The sequence below is a fragment of the Pararge aegeria genome, chromosome 2 (assembly GCF_905163445.1).
Source record: "Pararge aegeria chromosome 2, ilParAegt1.1, whole genome shotgun sequence".
In the NCBI taxonomy this organism is placed as follows: domain Eukaryota; kingdom Metazoa; phylum Arthropoda; class Insecta; order Lepidoptera; family Nymphalidae; genus Pararge; species Pararge aegeria.
This window is the reverse complement of record NC_053181.1, coordinates 1,469,978-1,490,229: the sequence shown is the minus strand read 5'-3', so window position 1 is coordinate 1,490,229 and position 20,252 is coordinate 1,469,978. Positions and strand designations below refer to the sequence as shown.

General features: G+C 35.7%; 1 protein-coding gene across 10 annotated transcripts in view; it reads left to right on the top strand.

Annotated features, from left to right (window-relative positions):
• LOC120628057 (obscurin-like) overlaps positions 1 to 12,305 on the top strand; it is a 153,485-nt gene extending 141,180 nt beyond the window's left edge. For all 10 annotated transcript variants that reach the window (XM_039896330.1, XM_039896321.1, XM_039896313.1 and 7 more), the window contains 13 exons: positions 807 to 1,044; positions 1,489 to 1,646; positions 3,118 to 3,242; positions 3,814 to 3,994; positions 4,715 to 4,832; positions 5,365 to 5,840; positions 6,447 to 6,562; positions 7,044 to 7,155; positions 7,556 to 7,694; positions 7,958 to 9,380; positions 9,473 to 9,654; positions 10,319 to 10,468; positions 11,158 to 12,305. In XM_039896330.1, coding sequence (XP_039752264.1) covers positions 807 to 1,044; positions 1,489 to 1,646; positions 3,118 to 3,242; positions 3,814 to 3,994; positions 4,715 to 4,832; positions 5,365 to 5,840; positions 6,447 to 6,562; positions 7,044 to 7,155; positions 7,556 to 7,694; positions 7,958 to 9,380; positions 9,473 to 9,654; positions 10,319 to 10,468; positions 11,158 to 11,295 — 3,556 coding nt within the window. In that variant the 3' untranslated portion in view covers positions 11,296 to 12,305. The remainder of the gene's footprint in view (positions 1 to 806; positions 1,045 to 1,488; positions 1,647 to 3,117; positions 3,243 to 3,813; positions 3,995 to 4,714; positions 4,833 to 5,364; positions 5,841 to 6,446; positions 6,563 to 7,043; positions 7,156 to 7,555; positions 7,695 to 7,957; positions 9,381 to 9,472; positions 9,655 to 10,318; positions 10,469 to 11,157) is intronic.
• Positions 12,306 to 20,252: the final 7,947 nt, after the last annotated feature.

Sequence of the window (20,252 nt, the reverse complement as noted above, 5' to 3'; positions counted from 1 at the left end):
CTTAGTAACCCTAACAAAAGCCTCACACTTACAATGGGGCTAGATGACGATGTTTGTATTGTCGTTATATATACTTTTTACCAGTTGTTGCCCGCGACTTCGTGCGTGGTTGTTTGGTTTTTTATGAAAATAAAGCATGTTAATCCAGGATATAATCTATTTCCAATCCAAAATTCAGTCAAATTGGTTCAGTACTTAGCGTGAAAGAGTCACAAACACCCATTCATCCATTCATACAAACTTCCGTATTTATAATATTAGTAGGATTTATTATTAAACCCTATAAACATCAGCGACAAATTTAAGCATTTTTAATAGTTAGTCAGATAGTGCTTAGTGACGATCACGACCCTTCTGACAAGAACGAACCGACTGAGAAGAAGAAGAAGAGATAGTGTAATGATTCGTTGTTTTAACAGAATAGCATGAAAATTAAGCTTAATTTGCAAACCAAGAGAATCTGTATGGTGCCATTTATAATTTTATCAATCGTTATTTGTTCAATCCTTATACTCCACACCAAACAGATCTTCGACAATGGACTTTCTACTCACGTTTCTTAACAATTATAAATAGTAAAGTCAACATCTCCTGATTATGCTCTGGTTTTGGAACGAAATGTGCGTAGAGGGTACATTGCCGAAGATCTGTTTGTTGTGGAGTATAAGGATTGAAGAAATTATAAATTACACCGTACAGATTCTCCTGCTTTTCGTTAAGTAGGTATAGCAAGCTTAAGCTTTATTTTCATAATAAATCTTGGAATTCCGCAAAGTAAAGTCTGCTTCTATCCAATGTTTCAACAGAATGCTTGAACGCGATGTAGGCTGGTACGAAGCAGTCGCTACAAATGAACACGGTCAAGCTCGCCAACGTGTCAGATTAGAACTGGCCGAATATCCAACCTTTATCAGACGTCCTGAGGAAACTGTTGTACTGCAACGCCGTACTGCGAGGATTGAGGCTCGCGTCACTGGTGTACCTTATCCCGACATCAAGTGGTACAAAGACTGGCAACCGATAGCTCCTAGCTCCAGGATTAAGGTACGAAATTCTTATCCAAAGGTGGTGTGTTATTCTGGCACACTACATAAGTTTTACAACATAAGTAATAAAACAGTAGTAGTGTGTGTACAAGTACAAGTACTATGTATTTAGTAGTAGTAGAGAGAGCTTTTTGTGCGAAAACTCCTCGAGGGAAATTACGGTGGTAGCACCATGCTTATTTCTGCCGCAAAGCAGCATTGTTGTAAATCTGTGTTCCGGTCTGAAGTGTGTTGTTGGCAGTGGAATGAGGCTTAACGAAGCGTTGAGAGCCCATTAGGTAGGATCTCGACTTCACTTTCGTGGGGCCGAGTTCGAATCCCAGTACGCACCTCTAACTTATGCTCGAGAATCGAGCGCAGGACCTCCTATTTAAATTCACCCGATAGTCCATCAACTTTATTTGCGTTTTTTATTAAAATAGCCATTATTTTCTTCATACAGATGCAGTTTATAGAACCTGACACAGTGATACTGGTAATAACTGACGCGATCCTGAAAGACGAGGGTCTCTACTCAGTGTCGGCACGCAATGTGGCCGGCTCCGTCAGTTCTTCTGCTATGTTACACGTGGAGGAGAGTGAACACGAATATTCTGCCAGGTACACGGCATGACATATTGACACTGGAACTATATTATAACATAATCACAATTTAAAAAATTAATGTAAAAACCAAACAAATTTCTACCTTTTACTTAAGTTTATTTATAAAGCGTGATTTTTAGGTTTTCTCAAACTACTATTTTAATTATAGCAAAATTAATCGGTTAACCATTCTCCATCAAATTTGTTAATATTAAAGAAATCAGCTAAAATCGGTTTTATATTAAAATTAACATGAAAATTATATAAATTAACAAAAATCTTATTTTGCCAATTGAAAAATGGAATAATCTGATCAAATTAGTATATGGTCATTGGTTCTTGATATATCTACAAAGTTTGTACGACATCAGACCGTTTGGAGAGGGTCAATTTCAAATCCAGAGGAGTAGGTTACAAACATACTCGTACATACATGTGAAGCTAATATACAGCGTGTAAAAATATATTTAGTATTTTAGAATTAGCTCGCACAAACTATAAGATCACATCAGTAGTGAAGTTTTGAGTTCTCATTAAAAATGTTAATGTCTAGTTAGTCTGGCATTACCTAAGTTAATTATTGTGTATTATCTGAAATGTCATTCCTATTTAGCATGTATTTTGTGGTATAGTGTTATTTTTCTTAATAAAAAATCACACAGGCTTTCTCTTATTCTTTCGTTTTAAATTTCAAAGAATGTATCTAACTTCCTTCTTCAAACTTTCATTACGGCTCTTTCTCACTTAATCTTGTCACGTATTTTAGTATTTGCTGCTATTTTATCTCGCTTTTTCGATTTACATGAGTACATAGGTATTATTTTCCTCCTAAGTGCCTTGTATTTTAAGCCATGCCTAGAAATTTCTAACTCTTGATCCATCTAAAAGCCTATCTTACGAGATTATGGTGAAACAGACCGATTTAGTAGCGAAAGTGGAGATCAAGCGTAGTGATGCAATGAAATTCTTCTTTGGATCCGTTTGATCATCTCGGATGCTGCTGATGCCATCATTATCATCAGGTGCCCAGACCTTCCTTTGACACTTTCAAGCTTATGGCTTCTGTTTAAAAAAATTAAGTCGGTGACACTGATTCGAAGAATACATGACGGTCGTTGGAATCAAACGCTTTCTTTAAATCTAGAGCTAAAATGATATGCCTATTTATTGCTTTTGCATTGTCTATCTATTTTTATTATTTTTTTTTTTAATGATATACTAATAATATGCTTAAATGTTGTAAATTGTATCTATCTAATTTGATGATTTTACAAAACATGACTACAAATTTACATCTCACAAAGTGAATTATTTAGAAATAAAATTTGGGTTATCTGCTACATGCTTTAAGATTATTTTCCTTTATGAAACAAGTAGTGGCCATAGTTACCTTATAGTTAACTATAGGGTTTTATGAGTTCATGATAATTACTCTGTAAAAAACGTCAAAATAGACATGGTGCTATCTTATAATATTTTGGTACAGGATCCGCGAGTACCCACCACGCATCAAGCCCAGTAGTAAGCCGTTTGGAGATTATTACGATTTGGGAGACGAACTCGGCCGAGGAGTCCAAGGTGTCGTCTATCACGCTGCAGAAAGACAGAGTGGTAAGTTTTTAATACCAGAAGGTACACAATAAATTTATGATGGCGTTCTTTGGTCGTTAGATTCAATCTATTATATATATTATATATAATATAGATACTTATAGATTTAATTCTTTATATTTGTATTCTTCATTTAACAAATATACCACAAACAAAAATATCTTCTGATATGTGTCAATGACTAAATTTACACCCAAATATCGAAAAAAATTGTTTCAGTTTCAATTATATAAGCAAGGTGAATTATAATGTTAAACTATCTTCAGTTTCTAGAATGAAAATGGACTATGTAAAAGATACTGCAAATTTAATTTTAGTAATTTTATCAAACAATATATAGATAATACTCTTAGCAGAAGAGTATTGATACAATAGCAGTTATGTTCAAAAATTAAACGACCTTGGTTCTTGGTTCAAATATGTAGGTACACATAATGTATGTAATGAACGCATCAAAATAACCATCTATGTGCCTATTTGAATAAATAAATATTTGACTTTGACTTTGAATAGTAGATCTAAAGAAAGATGTTTTTAAATTCTGTCAGTCTAGAACAATGTAACTCCTCAGGTCGCAACTACGCTGCGAAGATCATGCACGGCCATTCAGAGCTCAAGCCGTTCATGAAGAACGAACTGGATATTATGAATTTGCTCAACGACAGACATCTCATCCGCCTGTACGACGCGTACGAGCACGACCACACCCTTGCGCTGGTCACTGAGCTAGCGGCGGGAGGAGAGCTTGTCAGGTGTGTACCTATAACCTGGCTAAGTTTGTCGTGGGCTCTTCTTAGACTAGACGCATTTGGTACCCTCCTAGCTTTAGTTTTAAGTTAACGAATGCAGTTATTACCATAACTAACATTATGTACATGTAAAATGTATAAACACTTCATAAGTACCTGTGATAAGAACCATGAATAAAACTTTTTTGAATATGTGCACCTTGTATAGTCAAAATCCTTATATCTATATATCTAAGCCTAACCTTCCTTTCCGGGATCATATTATACTGGCCCTTGTCTTTTGTCTCAAAAAAAAGACATGGCCGACGAGACGTAAAAGTAGTCTAGAATTTCATACAAGAACTGAAGTTCAACGATACAACATTGAAATAACAGTATTATGGATTGCACCTATTTTGCAAAAATCAAGGCGAGTCCCCTAAAATTACTGAAAATATGCAAGAAAGTTTGCGACGTTTCTAAGAAAAATGGGCATTGTATTATTATTTTTACCTAGGTAAATTCATATGCAACTAGTTTTGAAAAATACATTGAAATTTTTTAATAGAGATGGACTCGAAAAGTTCCCTTTGTTGGGTCGATTTCTAAATTGAGGAATTTGAATCTTATTTTAGACCAAACAATATTATATCAAGCTCTTTATCTATTAAAAATGAAGTTTCAAAAAGAAAACAGAACAATTAAACTCAAACTCAAACAATTAAACTCTTTTTTTATGTGCAGAGACCGGCTTCTGAGGAGTCAGGGATACACGGAGCGCGAGGTTGCAGGTTATATACGCCAGCTTCTGCGCGGTCTCAAACACATGCATGACAACAGCGTTGCGCATCTTGGGCTTACTGTAAGTACGATGAGGACCTTTATAATAGGTACTTTTTAAACTGTTCAAAAATAATGAATGCGGGATTTATTCTAGAATACCTAGTCGCTCGTATAAACACAATCTCGATACATTAATAAAATATGAGTCAAGTTCAACAAATAGTTTTCTCAAGTTGTTTTTTGTCAAGGACTTTGTGTTACGGATTTCAAAATATTTGCAATTTTTCCTTGAAATGTATTCCAAACATCACATTTTAGTAGTAGTCTTTATGAGACTTTCGGAACACGTCCGGGGAAGTACTATCGTTATGCTTATTTCTGCCGCCAAACAACTGTGTTCCTCTCTGAAGGGCGTGGTTGTCTGTGTAATTAACATGAGGCTCAACATGTACGCCTCAAATCAGTCAGACTCAGTGCGGCAATTTGTAGGACATGTCCCTTGTATGCAAAATGTTGTCCTGTTTAAAGCTCTCCTCTTACTAAGTCGGGTAATCTGCTTGATTCATAACTATGTAAAAAAATAAGCAATGAACCTTCAAAATCTCCAACAGATCGGCGAACTACTCTTGTCTCACGTGGGCAGTGATGAATTGAAAATCTGCGACTTCGGCCTATCGCGCAGAATCCAGCTTAACAAACACGCGGCCCTCGACTACGGCATGCCCGAATACGTTGCCCCAGAAGTTGCCAATGGTGAAGGAGTTGCCTTCGGAGCTGATATGTGGAGCGTTGGAATCATTACCTATGTTCTACTGAGCGGTTATTCGCCTTTCCGTGGAATAAACGATCGAGAAACCTTAACGAAGATCCGAGAAGGAAGATGGGAATGGCACGACGAGGAATGGTGGTCGAGGTTTAGTAAGGAGTCAAGGGATTTCATATCAAAATTGCTGGTGTTGAACTGGCACGATAGAATGGATGTGGACACGGCGCTGTCGCACCCTTGGTTGACCTTCGCGGATAAGATTTATAAAGATGAATACACTATTACTACGGATAGACTGAGGAATTATTATAGTTTGTACAGGTTAGTTGCATCTTTCTGTTGCATTGTATTATACTCGTTTTCTTAATAAATAGGGACTCGAAATGGCAATAAAAATGCCTTTTTTACTTTGTGCTAGTATAAGACAGTTTCTATGTTTGCTTTACGAAATTCCGTTGGTGGAAATATATGTGCGTGCTTCGAAAATGCCAGAACCTTTCGCTATACCCCTTGCCAATCAACGGTGATAAGAATTTTGTAGAGAAACGAATTAAATGGTTCTATTTAAGAGTTTGGGCTTCATCTGTGGCTAGTTACTGCCTAGCAACAAAAACTTGCCGCCAAACGATTAAGCGTTAAGGTACGATGTCGCGTAGTAAACGATTAGGGGTTTAATAACCCTACCGTACCCATAAAGGATTAGCTCGTAACCATCTAAAACTACATAGTCAGTTGCCTCAAGGTGAGATTTAAGTCGAAGGCTAACCTGGAAAAAAAAGTTATACTGACTAAAGAACAAGATGTGATTGCCGAATAAACTGAAACGCTGTAGAGCTGTAAAAATAATCAGAACTTAGTAATGCTTTTTGTGAACTTTGGGTCTTCATCATTGCAATTGAATCCTAATGAGATTTAACTGTTTATCAGGGAATGGATGAGTAATGCACAGTGCCGCACTTGGTTCCGTCGCAGACCGCTCAGCGGCGCATTCGACCACCCCTCCAAAATGGTCTACCCACCAGGAACCATATATACTCCTGAAGGTAAGATTTGGATCATAAGCATATGAACATATCGATATTATTTTTAAATTTTAACATAATTCTCATCATTAAAAACCTACTCCCGGCCGATTACAAGGCACGGGTTCAGTGTGAGAAGTGTTTAGGTCATGTTCCGCTGGCCAAGTGTATATTATTTGCCTTCAAACGCCTTTGTATAAATTGTAGAGAACTCTCAGGCATGCAGATTACCTCATGATGTTTTCCTCCATCGTTTCTCATCGTTCGCAAGGCTTGATATTTCATTGCTTTAATTGCAAACGCACATAACTCCAAAATATTAGAGGTGCATTTGAAAGGGAGGCCGTAATGTTTACCACTTTGCTTTCAGCGCTCTAACTTACTGCAATACAATAATTTATCATAAATATATATCATAGTATATGTGCCACAAAACCCATAGAAAATATAGTTGAGGTTGTACTTGAATCTGTAAAATTATATGATTGGTATTGTTAACTAGGTTCACCTGAACGTGATAGGCCTTCACACGAGCGCCAGCCAAACGCATGGGACCTGAAATTCAAGCAGTGGGAACACCCCGACTGGGAAGTAAATGCTACGTCAGAAAGCCAGTAAGTCTTTTAAAGTTTTGACAAGATTCTTGTGCGATTTAGTTGGAAGAGTGTTGTGATACAATAATATTTACAAAGAAGCTTTTCTTTATGGATCGCAGTGCGGCGCAATCAAGAATCTTGATTCGTGCTGTGCGTGCTTCAATTTATGACTCTATTTCTGTTTGTGTCGACTTCTTCTACAATATGGACTTTTTTTTTGTTCTCATTCTTTACATCTGATTTGCCAGTTTAACGTGGCTATCATCAAGATCAGATTGTTTTGAGTTAGATAGCCCAAATCCAGTGTTTTAGGAGGCCATAAAAATTATTTTTGTTAACATATAACGTCTACTTAAAACTAAAGATATGAGGTTTCCAAACTCACCACCCATCACCAGAAAGCCTTCTCTATTTTTAGCTACCAGAACGGCCCAGACACATACCTGCTGCAGTTGCGTGACACTCAGTTCCCAGTGCGGCTTCGTGAGTACATGAAGGTCGCCTGCATTCGATCACCGGGCTACAGTCTAAGCATCCAGGATACCTACGATCCACGGGTATGTATAATTATTTGTTACTGAAAACTGACTACATCAGAATCTCTGTCACAAAAAAATCTTAGCCTGCGATACTTCGAAGACTTAACGCCTTAATACTCATCTGGGTCTCTACAATCGAGTGTCAGTGTGGCCTTTCCTTTTATGAAATTGTTAAACTTTGTTGGTTCTTTTTTGCTTTATCTTTAGCTTTTTCGTGAAATATTTATTTCTCGTAGTCTAATTATGGATTGCAAAATAAACTTGCTTGTTTTCTTTAACAGACGCCAATCATTCGCGAACGTCGTCGCTTCACCGACATCATGGACGAAGAGATCGACGACGAGAGACGCGAGCGTATCTACAACTACGGTAGCGAGAGTTACACCATTAGGCGCTTGAGACACGAACTAGGCACCAGACTTGACAGCTACGCGGAAGCACAGGCCTTCATGGAGTCCAAGAATGACGGCCAACTGCCCTTCTTTAGAGAGATCCCTCAAATACTCCCGATACAAGATGGAGATCAGGCTCAACTCTCCTGCTTCGCCGTTGGGGACCCTAAACCGTCCGTCCAGTGGTTCAAAAACGACATGGTTATTGCTGAAGGTCAACGCATTAAAATAATAGAAGATGAAGAAGGAAGGTCCACGCTTAGATTCGATCCAGCAATGCATCACGACATAGGCTTTTATAAAGTAGTAGCAAGAAATAAAGTCGGCCAAACCGTTGCTAGAACAAGAATAGTCGAAGCGACAACACCGGATGCGCCCGACAGTCCAACAGCGTCAGAAACTTCTGATACAGAAATTCTATTAAGATGGAAGCAACCCAAATATGACGGAAACTCCCCCGTCGTGTGCTATAGCTTACAATACAGAGAAGGCGATAACGTAGAATGGAAAACGGTTGCCGAAAACATAGACCACGAATTTTTCGTCGTCAGAAACCTTCAACCAGATACAAGCTACCACTTTAGATTGTCCTCTAGAAACAGAATCGGATGGAGTGAAAAGGGTATCCCAACTGAATTGATCAAAACGAAACAATCCGGCGCACCCAAAATAGAAGTAACAAAAGCGATGCATCATTTGCAACAATTAACAGAATCTGGTCAAGAAATAGTTTTAGACGAGGACAAACCGAAGTTGGACTACTCGATAGAGGAAAATCCGATTGAATGGGACACCACCCAGAACCTAACAGACCGTTACAGTTTCATATCTGAACTTTGGAGAGGAAAGTTCTCAACCGTCGTCAAGGGGCTCGATAAAACGACCGACAGTATAGTGGTAGCAAAGATTCTAGAAATACGTCCAGAGACTGAAGTGCAAGTGCAAAGAGAGTTCAACTGTATAAGAAAATTGAGACACGAGAGGATATCGAATTTAATCGCGGCGTACCAACCCCCGGGGGCTTCTGTTGCCACATTGATTTTGGAGAAACTACAGGGCGCTGATGTTTTGACTTATCTATCAAGCTGCCACGATTACACGGAACAAATGGTAGCGACTATTATAACCCAGGTCTTAGATGGTCTTCAGTACTTGCACTGGAGAGGATACTGTCACCTGGACCTGCAGCCCGATAACGTGGTGATGTCTACAGTGCGTTCGATTCAAGTGAAACTGATCGACTTTGGCTCAGCACATAGAGTCACTAAGTTAGGAACTAGCGTACCGCAGGTCGGCGACTTGGAGTACAAATGTGAGTTAACCGTTTTACATAAAGACTAAATAATAGATTCATAATTAATCTCAATAATAAGTGATAATTATATAATTTACCTTACTTTTTAGCACCGGAAATAGTAAACGACGAAGCCGCCTACCCTCAGACAGACATTTGGTCAGTGGGTGTGCTAACCTACATTCTTCTCTCTGGAGTGTCCCCATTCAAAGGGGCCAATGATTCAGAGACTAAGCAGAACATCTCCTTCGTCAGATACCGTTTCGAGCACCTTTATAAGGAGATCACTCAGGTATGTCAGGAAAAAAGATGATATAAGATTTTCTTGAATTTTTTTACTAGGATTTTCTCCCAAAGAAGTTGCTTTGAGTATTTTCGATGCAATTATTCCACAACAAAGGTAAATAATATGATTCAGTTATTTATTATAATACCACTATATAAAAAAGATTAAAAAAAAAATTACAAAATAACAATAATATTTACATCTTAAATTACATCAGTCTAAATGATCACTTACGGGCAGTGTTCCCAAATTGCTGGCGCTAATGTTGGGCTAAATTTGCTCCAGCTCTTGGGTCACCAGACGTCAAGACAATTTTTTGGGACACGATGTTATGATATAATATACAATTTCCCGTTTATGTTTATAAAAACCTATTTGCAAATATTCTCTATACTTAAATTATGTATTACCTTATTTATTTTATATATTTAGGTACTGTTTTTGTAATTATGAATATTATGTACATTCTAAGAGCTTGGCGCACCGCTATAGGGATTCATATGTGGGTCAATTCGTCATAATGGTTGCCTGGAAGAAATCACTATAAGTGTAAGGTCGCCTTTTTTACACAAATTTAAATGACTTGTACCTTTGTTCTCTTTTATTTATTTCTGTTTTGTTCTTGTGTGCAATAAAGTATTTTTGATTGATTGATTAAATCGCACTGCAGGAAGCGACTCGTTTCCTGATGTGGGTGTTCAAGAAGGTGCCTCTGAAGCGGCCCACGGCGGAGGAGTGCCACGAGCACCGCTGGCTCGCGCACTCCGACTTCATCCAGAAGAAGAGGGAGCGAGCCGTTTTCTTGGGCAACAGACTAAAGGTAGGACTTTTCTGCATAGGAATATTTCTGTTATGGATTCGTAAAAAAAATTGCAAGCGTGCGTATAGTATCGCAATATTAAAGAAATGTATTGGTTTTGTTCCGCGCTATTAATACTAACTATAAAACTGTAAATTATCGTTTGTACGCTGATAATCTACACTTTTATAGTTAGTATTAATAGAGGAAAGATTTTTTGTTTTTTTGTACCGAAACTTCGGCTTTGAAACTACTGGACCGATTTTAACCATTTCTTTCTCAATAGAAAATTAAATTATGATAAAGTAGCATTGGCTATGAGTGTCAAAATTTTGCCTATAAAATTCATTATTCGGCGTCCGCTGAGAAAACTATTAATTATCATCAATTCATCATTAAAAATGAATTATGACATGATCAAAACAAGGACAAGGCTTAAGGGTGCGAAGAACCTATAAAATTAGTTTCAATAAAGTTAAAAAAAAAAATACCCACCTACAAAAATTCGTTTGGAAATATAACTATTGCTAAGCCACAATAACAACTTTAGTTCACGCGTGTAAAACCGCAAGATACAGCTAGTTATATATAAAGTGCCAACTGCAATGTGACCATGTTTCAAGTTTTTTTTTGTGACAATGATTTGAATTGTCTTTTGATACTTGATTTTTAATACGAAGGAGTCTTAAAGGGACATTGTTTATTGGCAGGAATTCGCCGACGAATACCACGAGAGCAAGGCAAAGGAGGCTTCTCAGACGGACCCTATAGCCAACTTCGGGCCCCGAGGCCTCGTGCGCTCCAACAGCATCACAGACGAACTGCTCACCAACTTTTCCAGCCGCTGACAACATTAGCCCGCCATTATCATGGACGTGGAGTTGCATATAACTTTTGATCGCAATAAGTACCTTTTGGCTCTCTCGATAGTCTTAATCAGATAGAAGAAGAATTTTATACTTATAAATTTTACTTAATTCAGCTTAATGCATTTTCATTACAATTGTTATTAAAGATCGCCCATTTATGATCAATTTAAATTTTTTTTTATGATCTACGCTGTTTTTTGGTATTATATTATCTGATTTGAAGACTCTATGGCAGAGCATCTTCAAAAAAAATACTAGGCAAGCAAACCTACGTCCATGATAAAATCCCTGGCCAGTGACCATCCTTGCGCAGGGCTTAGGACCAATAATTTACTATGAAATTAAGTAAATTGATAAAGAATACCTACCTACCTGAATTTAAAAATTTGATAATCATATTTTAGGTCATGGTAACATTGATTAGTTGCCAACTTTTGTACTTTTAAATTTACCCCTTTTGGGATAGGCAAAGATAATTTTATTAAAATTTTATGCCATATTAAAATAATGACATCTATTAATTGATTTTTTTTTATCATTGAATACATGTATAAATAGAAAAAATATTAAATGTCGTATCACATATTATAGGCCTAACAAGACTTTGAATTTAGATTTTAGATATCGACTATATTTTATTATCAACTATGGACTTCATTACAACACTATATTAAGCTATAATGTAAGACGTTTTAATCGATACATCACTTTCATTTTGTTTATAACCATTTAAAAAACTAATTATTATGAATGAATACTTGATTCTCTCGATTTTAATTTAATAGCGATTTCAATGAAAGAAAAACCTTCGTACATGTCCTTTACGCTGCCACACTAAATTATTCTAGTCATTTAAATTTTTTTACGAACCTTATCTATTGTTAAGTCTTTTATTTATTAAACCTTTTTACCTATTTATTAATTTAATTTATTTATACGATTCATGCTTCAGTATTATTGAAGTTAAATAAAGAAAGCTATTTGCTAAATATGCATTTTTATTTATCTATTTGGAATAATATGTTAGTAGGCTTTATTTTTTATTTCTGGAAAGATAGACCTTATATACTGTGGTAAATAAATCACTTACGTTTAATAATATAAAAAAATAAACATGTCAACTTGACATGTCTTAGAATTTTCGAAAGGATAAAGAGTATACAAATAAAAGAAATTCTACCTTAGCTTACAAATCGAAGCAGCAAAATTAATCTATGCCAAAAGAGTTTGAAATAAATAGTATGTCATTCATTCAGTTTATTAATTTACATGGTGTTTTATTTTTTGAATTTAAGTTAGTTACTAATTGTGTTCGCTTTATTAGTACTTTTTTACAATTTATTTCATGTTTTTATTAAAATTTCTAACTCTTAGGTATAATATATTATCAACATTAAGCTTAATTTGCTATACTCCGCGAAAAGCAGGAGAATCTGTGTGGTGCAATTTATAATTTCTTCAATTCTTATACTCCACACCAAACAGATCGTCGGCTATGTTAAGTTTAACAATTATTCATTGTAAAGTCAACATCTCCTGAGGATGCTCCGGTTGCGGAGCGAAACGTGCGTAGAGGGTGTATTGCCGAAGATCTGTTTGGTGTGGAGTATAAGGATTGAAGAAATTATAAATTGCACCACACAGATTCTCCTGCTTTTCGCGGAGTATAGCAAATTAAGCTTAATTTTGATAATATATCATGGATTTCCGCAAAGTAACGCCTACTTCTATCCAATACTTAGTTATAATAATAACGCAATTAGCGACGCGGTTATTTGCTTAGATTGATACTGGAGCAGACTGAAAATCAGCGCTGAGCATTGTTGCCAATGCATAGCATAAATTTGCAGTCGTTTGCCATATTGTTTAAATAATAAAGTGGTAATCATTTAGTTCAAGATCTTGTATTAACAATAGCGTATGGCAATAAATCTCCGTCGTTCGGAATTTGGAACTCCCTACAAAAGATCTATGTCCAGCTGAGGACGCCTATCGGTTGATATGATGATGATGATGGCAATAAAGGATTATTTTAATAAAAAAGAGCACAACTAAAATTAAGTTACATTGAGCTTTGAGTAGGTACAATAGAATCTGTAGGTACAATAGTACGTAATAATTTAATTAAGTAGTGCTGTCATTTTCACTATGTTCTGTTTCAAATAGTCGGTTAAGCTAATACTGCTTAACCGACTATTAAGGCCTTAGTTGGTCGTAATATTAGAGCGTTTTGTGACAGTTTGTCTGGAGAAGTACTACAGCCATGCTTGTTTCTGCCGCCAGAATTACAGACTGAACACCGCCTCAAGTTGATCCATCTTCTTGGTCCGACAATTTTTTAATGACAATGTGAGATGGTGATAACAAAAAGAACACCCGGCTAAGTTTGTTGTGGGCCTCTTCTTAGACCAGGGCGCGATTGGAACCCTCGTAGCTTTAGTTAAGTTATCGCCATCACTACTCACTGCAGTGTACACATTTTGTATATAATAACGCATCAAAAGTGCCATCTATGTGCCTATTTGAAATAAAAAAAATAAAAAAAAAGTACTTATTACTATAAAAATCCGCCAATAAAATAAACTCTGTGAAAACTATAAAAATATAAGGTTATACTAAATCCTATAGGATTAGGATAGATTACTTAGATTAAGGTACCAACAAAACACTTATTTTTGTAAAATAGTTTACTTTATATTACAGAAATTCAGCACTAACCGATGATGGTGATTCGACCACTAAAATAATTATTTCTATCCCACAGAGACCGTGGACCTTAACCCCTTCCCATTGTGGGAGGAGACCCGTGCTCTGTAGTGGGCCGGTAATGGTTTGATGATCATGATGAATACCAAATTTGATATGCGAAAGAGAGCATCTTGCACTAACTAGTGCTACTAACCCAAGATGTAAAACCGTTCTTGCAGAACTGAAAGGGCAAGAAAAGCGTAAATAGTTTTAGAAACTTAGCATTAATAAACCGACATTGAGCTTAGAACATGGAGCCAAGTTCGATCTTAACCAATTCCAATTAAAAAGAAAATCTATTTCGGTACATCAAAGTTTTGTTCTCCGATTCCGAATAGACAAATCTTACTCTTGAGTGCAAAGTGTGACATTTTCTAGTAGCGCCATCTTGTCTTGTTTATGACGCTCGTATATATATGAATCTCACTTTAAGCTAAACTGTAATATTTTTGAAAGGCCTCAAAGGACTTGAATCCATGGCCGTAAAATAAATTTAAAAAATATATATATGAATCTCACACTTTGCACTCGGAGGTTATTGACGCTGGTGGCCTACGTTTTGACAGCACATTCAAGTTGTCTAATCGCCAACTATTATTAAAATTAATATATAATTATGTATCTTAAATTTAATACAATTATTGCTTTCTTTCATAGTATTAGTCCTATAGGATACCTATAGTAACAATTAAGTAAGTTCTATAAATTTTATGGTATCAATTTGTTATAATTTATATAAAACTTTTTATACAAAATCCATACATTTAATACATAAAATATATGTTCATGATAAACTTATGTATTCGAACTCCAATTAGTAATGTACCTAATTGGAGCTCGAATACATAAGTTAGTTACATTATTTTGTTAGGTACATTTTCTAGCAATTTTTTTAATGATTTTAGTCGCTCAGACACGGCTTATGTTTTGTATTACAACTCTGTAAATGCGATAAAAACCACACACACAGTTTGTAATATTTTGATTTAAAAAAATGTACTCGCTATAAAAGACGTTAACACACATTTAAAATCAAGAGTGGAAGCCACTCATAAGAAACATTTACATGGCGTTACGGCCATTTTACACAACGCGTGTTAAGTAATAAAATATCACTTGCTTCAACGGTGAAGGAAACCTGCTTGCCTGAGAGTTCTCCATAATGTTCACAAATATGTGTGGAGTCCACCAATCCGCACTGGGCCAGCGTGGTGGACCACGGCCTTAATCCCTTCTCATTGTGGGAGGAGACCCGTGCCCTTTAATGGGCCCGTAATTGGTTGATATGATAAAAAACATGTTTTTTGGTAGATCTTAATAATTTTAATACCAACGGATCATATTACACCTTGGTACGGAAGCATTCTTATGTAAGTACAATTTACAATAACCTGGTTTTTTAATTTTTGTACGCAATACTTTCCAACCTCCACGCACGTTTCGCTACGACACAGGAACATTCTTAGGATCAAATAAAGCTTCTATTTTTATTGTAAACGCGATAACATTTTATTAATTCGAGCAGGTTTTGTTGACTGAAAACACATAATTAAATTTTACTTTAGTCATCAATCTGATTTGTTTTGATTTCATAAAATATCATTTGCATGTTTAAACAAGGCTACTCAAAAAAAGAGCGCGCAAGCCATAATATTGAATGTTTGGCTTACGCACTCTTTTTTTTGATTGTGACTGTCAAATACGTTTCGCATAGTTACGATTACAATGACAAAATAAAGGGTCGACTGGAAATAAATTTACTGCGATATTGTGACGATCGCAATTATTGCTGACTGGCTTACAGTAATCCATCTTTACATCACATTTTAGACATCATTGGTGCAGATTTTTTTGTACAGAAATCTGTAAACGAAACGAAATTGGTATTTCTAACTATACTATTTACAATGGTTCATGAAGAAAAAGAGAGCGCTACTTTTAGAGCCATCAAATTACGTTTACAGTAGTTTACAGATTTGTGTAACTAGAATAGAATTGGCTTTAACATTTAATAGTAGCGTAGTGGATTTATAAACGAGCGAATATGAATGTACCTATATTAAAGGTAAGTATACTAATTACTGAATATGGCTTGCTAAGATACTAAGTGAGCGAATATGTTGTGTGGTATGACTATAAATCTCGAAAACATCAGATATAAATAACCCAAATAAATATTTTTGTTCTGACCTAACCTTGCTGTAGATTTAGCACGGTCACGAGACTACATTTATCGCTTCGGATCGCTTATAATCGCTCAATTGGTATAAAATTCGCCCGCTTTATTAAATCTACGCTAACATAATTACATGGTCCTTAGAAATATAACAGTATCACATTATCGGTCGCCATATTTTTTTTTTTCACTTGATGCATATTATAATTTTTTATATTATAATATAACTAGGTACCTAAATTAATTAAATGTAAGACTTTGACAATAACTAGCATTTTTTTTTAATTTAGCATGAAATAACATGTAGTTTTAAAATGATTTATATAGTTATATAACCTATATAAATAATATTAATCAGTTTATATATCAAAGCATCGTCTAAATAGCTCTGACCAAAATCAGGTTGTAGTTGTGTCCATCACGAATCTAGTCCGTTGCAAATGAAAAAAATGTTTAAAGCTATCATTCATTAACAATCTTATAAATTACATTTCACCTTATTCCACTTAGTACTACCAAAATATTTATTTTATTTATTTATCATAGGTAGGTACTACACAGTGGCGTGCATTTCATACAAGCTCAAAAGCACGACATACCCTTAAATTTTTATATAACTCTAAGGGGAAAGATTTTTCAATTTTATGCCATCTTCCTTCTTTATGCATACCCTGGTCAAAAACCCTGTGCACGCCACTGGTACTACCTATAAACCAAAGTAAATTCAAATTTCAAAAATTTTATACTGGTGAGCAGGTACTAATTATGTAATAAATGTATGTAATGGTGCAATTTAAACTCTACTGTCCCTGTACTGTTTAGGTAAAAATCTCTCTCTTAGATTGCATCAATTTTTGTCTCGATGATTGATTTCACATACAAAGCCGTGATAGCTTTAGGGTGACGACTTCGGCGCACCTCTTACTTCCCAACATTATTTGCAATTTAATACGATACCCAAAGATTTAATATCAGATAATAAATTGATACTTACGTACTCGAAATTAATATGAAATTGTGTAAACGAGCAAGCAAATAAAAAAATAAAAAAAATTTAATAGTTGTCTGGAAGAGATCGCTTTAGTGATAAGACGCTTTATTTTACCACGCCTTTGCACGCTCTATTTTATTTTTATTAGTTTAAGTTTCTTCTGTATTTGTGTTTAATTTATATAAAATGTGTGTGTGCAATAAAGACTTAAAACAAACAAACAAACAATTTAGGGTAGGGTTTTTAGGGTTTTTTTTTAAAATCTCTTGGCAACCGTATTGTTAATTCTGGGGTAAAAACTAGCCATCCTATACGCCGTGCTCTCAACTAACTCTATGCCAAAAACAAGTTGATTCGTTGCTTAGTTTCGTAAAGAAAAGACAAACAAACAAACAAAAACGCTCATCCAATTTATAATAATTAATTCAATTAAAGTAAGGATTTATTTGGAATTGTTATCATTTCACCCATAAAACTTTTGATGACGACTGACACCGGGAGGGATCTTTGCATCTTTCGAGTCCATACAGTATCTACTGAAGTGTATCGATAATGCAGTCGTATTTTAATCAAAATACTCACAACCTCAATGCCAATATAGTTAATTTTAATTGTTTATTTACAACTTATTATTAATTAAATAATAGCTATTAGCGTATTTGTAGAAAAACGTAATCAATTTCATAAATTATTTGGCCAATATGAATTTATATTTATCACACTTTATAACAAACATTATTTTTAAAACTTCACCTTTATATGCGTGATGATAGGAAAGTTTAATATCAAATTTTCAACATTGTTTTGACTCATATATAAAAGAAAGTATTTAAAGAGGTATATCGACCCATTACAGGCCCACTACAGGGCATGGGTCTCCTCTGACAGTGAGAAGGGGGTTAAGACCGTAGTCCACCACGCTGGGCCAGTGCGGATTGGTGCACGTCACACGCCTTTGCATTATGGATTATGGAGATCTCTCAGGTATACAGGTTTCCTCACGATGTTTCCTTAAAACGCACATAACTTAGAAAAGTTAAGAGGTGCTGGGATTCGAATTTCCCCCCCGAAAGAAAGTGAAGTCGATGTCAAACCCACTGAGCTATCGCCGCTACAAAGACGCAATATTAACTGTCTTACAAAATTGTGCATTCACTTTAGTTTATCGCATACCCAATAATATAATATGGACTATTTTTACAAGGTTTTTTTTAAATCTAGAATTAACTGTTAATCCACCCTGTAAACCTGTCCAAATTAGTTTTATTTAGCTCTACTGCTGGGCTCAGGCTTCGCCTCTCATAGTAGAAACGGTATTAGAGAATAATAAATAAATAAATAAATATACTACGACAATACACACATCGCCATCTAGCCCCAAAGTAAGCGTAGCTTGTGTTATGGGTAGGTGACTGATGAATATTTTTATGAATAATATACATAAATACTTGTAATATACAGATAAACACCCAGACACTGTAAAACATTCATGTTCATCACACAAACATGTGCCAGTTGTGGGAATCGAACCCACGGCCATGAACTCAGAAAGCAGGTTCGCTGCCCACTGCGACAGTTGGCCGTCTAGGTAATAGACCGACTAAGCCGCTCTGATGCGAATTGGATGGCTTAGGGGCTATTTTATTGTTGTTCACCGAACAAATCGATTTACGACTAAGACGGCGGCCATTCAATAGAATCACTTTTGAGAGGCTGTTGTCTTCAGAACACTGCGTGCTGCTTAATATATTTCAATAATCAATAGTCTATTCTATTTTTATTACATTACCTTCATTAGAAATTTATCAATTTATTTTATGATGTGCACATTGTACACATATTATTTAAGTATTCAATATTTTATTCTATTTTTAAATTTAATTATATTTTCACATTAAATTCTTTTAATGTATCAAGTGCTTACAAACTAGTACAGAATATATTACAGATGAAACAAAACTGTTAAATATTTATGTTTAGGAAAAGAGCAACTTCCGACATTCTTGCCGGCTTCTTCTCAGTAGAATCTGCCTTCCGAAGCGATGGTAGATTATAAAGAAGCCTACTTGCATACAAAAGAGTAATTTAACTAACATAAGTATGGTCGCTCGCTTTATGTAAACATCATAAGAGCGTTAACTGTTGCCTAGAGCAATCGGACGCGCTTGCTCCCCGGGTTTATTTTGAAAGCGTTTTTTGTTCTAAAGGCCGATTTACAGCATTCGAGCGAATTCTCATTCAAGCCCCACTCCATTAAATTATTTTAGTGTAAACAGACTTAGAGCTTTCTGTCGTTGTTGTATCTGTGTTAGCAAGATTCTATAGAATGGTCTAAGAATGCTCGCTTGCTTGATCTAACCGGCATTAGAGCGTGCGAACAAATACCCAGAGCAATCGGACGCGCTTGCTCCCCGGGTGTATTTTAAAAGCGTTTTTTGTTCTAAAGGCTGATTTACAACATACGAGCGAATTCTCATTCCATCCCCACTCCATTTTATTTTAGTGACGCAGAGCATTCTTCGTTGTTATATCTGCGTCTGCAAGATTCTATATTTGCTATTATTATTGATATTATTGATACTTAGAATAAACATATAAACACCCAGACACTGACAAACATTCATGCTCCTCACACAAACATTTTCCAGTATTGGGAATCGAACCCACGGCACTGGGCTCAGAAAGCAGGGTTGCTGCAAACTGCGCCAATCGGCTGTCTGTACGGAAGATAAAGTAAGAATGCTCTTTTCCAGCTCTGGCTTTTTGTTCGTTTGGTGTAAATGCACCTTAAAAATGAGCGAAGACAAGAACTGCTTATTCTTGGATCGTGATATTTTGGTATAAGCTACGAGATTTAGTTCTAACTAAAATATCAAGAAAGAATGCTCTTTTCAAGGTCTGGCTATTCGTTTAGTTTTAATGCACCTTTAGAAGTGCCCATCAGTAGTAGTACTAATAACATGGTCAAGTCGAGACCTTAAAAGCCGATTTAATATAAAACCACCACACACTTCACACTTT